Source organism: Meriones unguiculatus (genome assembly GCF_030254825.1).
Source record: "Meriones unguiculatus strain TT.TT164.6M chromosome X unlocalized genomic scaffold, Bangor_MerUng_6.1 ChrX_unordered_Scaffold_30, whole genome shotgun sequence".
Lineage (NCBI taxonomy): Eukaryota > Metazoa > Chordata > Mammalia > Rodentia > Muridae > Meriones > Meriones unguiculatus.
Genome location: NW_026843706.1, coordinates 12,838,646 through 12,841,873, shown reverse-complemented (window position 1 = coordinate 12,841,873; position 3,228 = coordinate 12,838,646). Strand labels below are relative to the sequence as shown.

General features: G+C 42.3%; 1 protein-coding gene across 1 annotated transcript; it reads right to left on the bottom strand.

The window, feature by feature from the left end:
* Positions 1–768: 768 nt before the first annotated feature.
* Positions 769–1,224, bottom strand: LOC110543425 (large ribosomal subunit protein eL29-like). The gene has a single exon (XM_021629765.2). The coding sequence runs from the start codon at positions 1,222–1,224 to the stop codon at positions 769–771; it is 456 nt and encodes a 151-aa protein (XP_021485440.2).
* Positions 1,225–3,228: the final 2,004 nt, after the last annotated feature.

Below are 3,228 nucleotides of genomic sequence, written 5' to 3'. Positions count from 1 at the left end.
TTAGATGTATAGATTTTAGTATGTTTATGCTATATTATATGTCCATTATCTACTTATAAATGAGTATATACCATGTGTGTCTTTCTGCTTCAGGGATACCTCACTCAGTATGATCTTAAGAGCAACAGAACCAAAATACCTGGGCCCAGCGGTCTTTACTGAGACTGATACTCCAACCAAGGACCATTTATGGAGATAACTTAGAATCCCTGCACAGATGTAGTCCATGGTAGCTCAGTATCCAAGTGGGTGCCCTAGTAAGTGGCACAGGGACAGTATCTGACATGAACTCAGTGGCTGGTTCTTTGATCATCATCCCATGAGGGGAGTAGCCTTACCAGGCCACAGAGGAAGGCTATGCATACAGTCCTGATGAGACCTGATAAGCTAGGGTCAGATGGATAGGGAGGAGGACCTCCCTTATCAGTGGACTAGGGGAAGGGCGTGGAGGAGAAGAGGGAGGGAGGGCAGAATTGGGAGGGGACAAGGGAGGGTCTACAGCTAGGATATAAAGTAAATAAACTGTAATAAATTTTTTAAAATCCTGAAAAAAAGAAAAATGCCTCCATAAGAACTGGTTGTAGACAGGCCTGTAATATATTTTCTTTTCTTTACATTTCTCTTCTTTTTTCTTTTTTATTTTCTTTTTAACAGATCTTGCCTCAGGTTTACTTGTAAAAATAGCATTGGACATTGGTCATCTGTAAATATTGTGTAGATGGGTGTGTCATACCAATTTGTCTGTCTTTATTTTGGCAGAAGCCTTTCCTATGGGAACTTCACAGGGTTCTGGGCACCTTTGGGAGCCTCAGCTGGAGATAAAGCCTTGGCCTTAGCTGGAGCCGTGGCCTCTGCCTCCGTTTGAACCTTGGGCTTTGATTGGCAGAGCCTGTGACCTTTGACCATGTAGCTTTGAATCTGCTTCCTAAACTTGGGGTAAGCAATGAAAGCCAGATGGCTGAGTTTGTGGCTGGGGCATTTTGGCATCTTGGGCTTAATGGCCCCAGGCTTCACAAGGACCTTGATGGCCTCTGCTAGACCATTTATTGTCCTTGTTTTGTTTGCCTGCATCTTCTTCAGGCCATTCTTGTGCTTCTTGGAAACACGCATGTTCTTCAAGAATTTGGGGTCCACCTCCTTAAGAGATTGTATCTTTGTGGCCAGGGTTTCTTGATGCCATTTCCTGGACTGGTTGTGTGTGGTGTGCTTCTTGGACTTGGCCATGTCTGCACGGAAACCTGCAGCTTCCGCGGCATCTGGGACAGAAAGAGACCAAAGGCATTTTCTTTTTTTTAATTAAATTATTATTTTTATATTAATTATAGTTTATTCACTTTGTATCCCAGCTATAGTACCCTCCCTCTTCCCCTCCCAATCCTGCCCTCTGTCCCTCATTTCCTCCTATGTGATTGATGTGGAAAGGCCCAGCCCATTATGGATGGGGATACCCCTGGGCTGGTGATCTTGAGTTCTGTAAGAAAGAAAGATGACAAACTCTGATCTATAGTGGTGTCTTTCCTGCAAGATATGCTAGTTCAATGGTGGCACAAAGCTTGTCTTGTGGGAATAACCAAACAGCATCTGATTTGACTTATGGACCACTCCACAAGATGGAACCCATCCAGACACTGCTTGGGTGACCAAAATCCTAATACTAGACAGCCCAGTTATTTAGGGTAAAACCAAACACTATTGTTAAAAAAAAAAGTAGCAATAAAATGACTTCTAATGACATTCTGCTATACTCATAGATCAGTGCCATGTTCAGCCATTATCAGAGAAGGTTACTCTTGCAGTAGAGGGAACAGATACAGAGATCCACAGCCACACATTATGCAAAGAGAGAGAGAGTGCGGTCCTAAATGGGATGTCTCCATCAGATCCCTCCCCTCAGGGCTCTAGAAACCTTGAGAAAGAGGAGGCAAAAAGAATGCAGGAGCCAGAGTGGATGGAGTATACCAAAAAAACAAGGTCCTCTAAACATAGCAGGATCAATGCATCTATGAATTCACAAAAACTGAGGCAGCATGCACAGGGCCTGCACATCTCTGTACCAGTTGGGGCCCTAGAGCTGAAAGGAGAAATGGACACATGCCCCCATCCCAAACAAAAGCCATCTCCAATTGATAACCATTTGCAAATGAAAGTTTAGTTTCCTCCAAGGGAGTCTCACTGGGGAAACAAACTGCTCTTATGGGTAGACAAGATGCCGAACTGAAAAATGGCCAAAAGAAAACAAACTCAAAGGCATCTTTGGAGGTTCTTTGTCTCATAACATCATGCCAGGGCTTTTTCCTTTTCTTTCTAAGTCTATATTATTTTTATTAATTTTTTTCTAATTATTAAGTGAAAAATCTTTTTTTAATTTTATTTTTTTTCTTATCAGTTACATTTTATTAACTCTGTATCCCAGCCGTGTCCCAATCCCTCATTCCCTCCCTCATCTCCACCGTTCCCCTTTCCAAGTCCACTGATAGCGGGGACCTCCTCTTCATTCATCCGATCCTGTTTTATCAGGTATCTTCAGGACTGGCTGCTAAGCCTCCTCTGTGGCCTAACAGGACTGCTCCTCCGTTGGGGGGTGGGGAGGTCAAAGAGCCAGTCATTGAGTTCCTGTTAGAAATAGTCCTTGTTCCCCTCACTTTGGGAAACCAATTGGTTACTGAGCTACCACAGGCTACATCTGAGTGGAGGTTCTAGGTTATATCCATACATGGTCCTTGGTTGAATGTCAGTCTCAGAAAAGACCCTGTGCCCAGATATATTTGGTCCTTGTGGAGCTCCTATCCTTTCCCCAACAGACTAACTCCCCTTCTTTCTTATGATTCCCTGTACTCTGCCAAAGGTTTGGTCATGAGTCTTTGCTTTGAAAACACTGCTAGTTAGTCTTTCAGATGCGCTCAGTAGACTCCTGTCATAAGTTCAATGCACATCCCATCTGTCTTTCTAAACGAGGATTGATCATCTTTTTTAGGTGTATAGATTTCATTATGTTATTAACTTTTTTTATATATTTTACTCCTCTTTTCTTATTTGACAGGTGCTTCCAGTTTAGTATTTTTATGGGATTCCTGAGAGTATTATCAAGAGGGTCTCTATTTCTTGTGTCTTCTCTTGAGCTGTATTCTTTCTGCTTGTTTGTTATATCCGATTCTGATGTTCCAGTTTTTGTTTTATCTTATTGTATCTTGTTTTATTATTATCCCATAGAAGCCTGTTTGTTTTCTT

What these genes read in the sequence shown, in the direction of transcription:
- LOC110543425 (XM_021629765.2), bottom strand. Translation starts at nt 1,224, where the DNA reads ATGGCCAAGTCCAAGAAGCACACCACACACAACCAGTCCAGGAAATGG.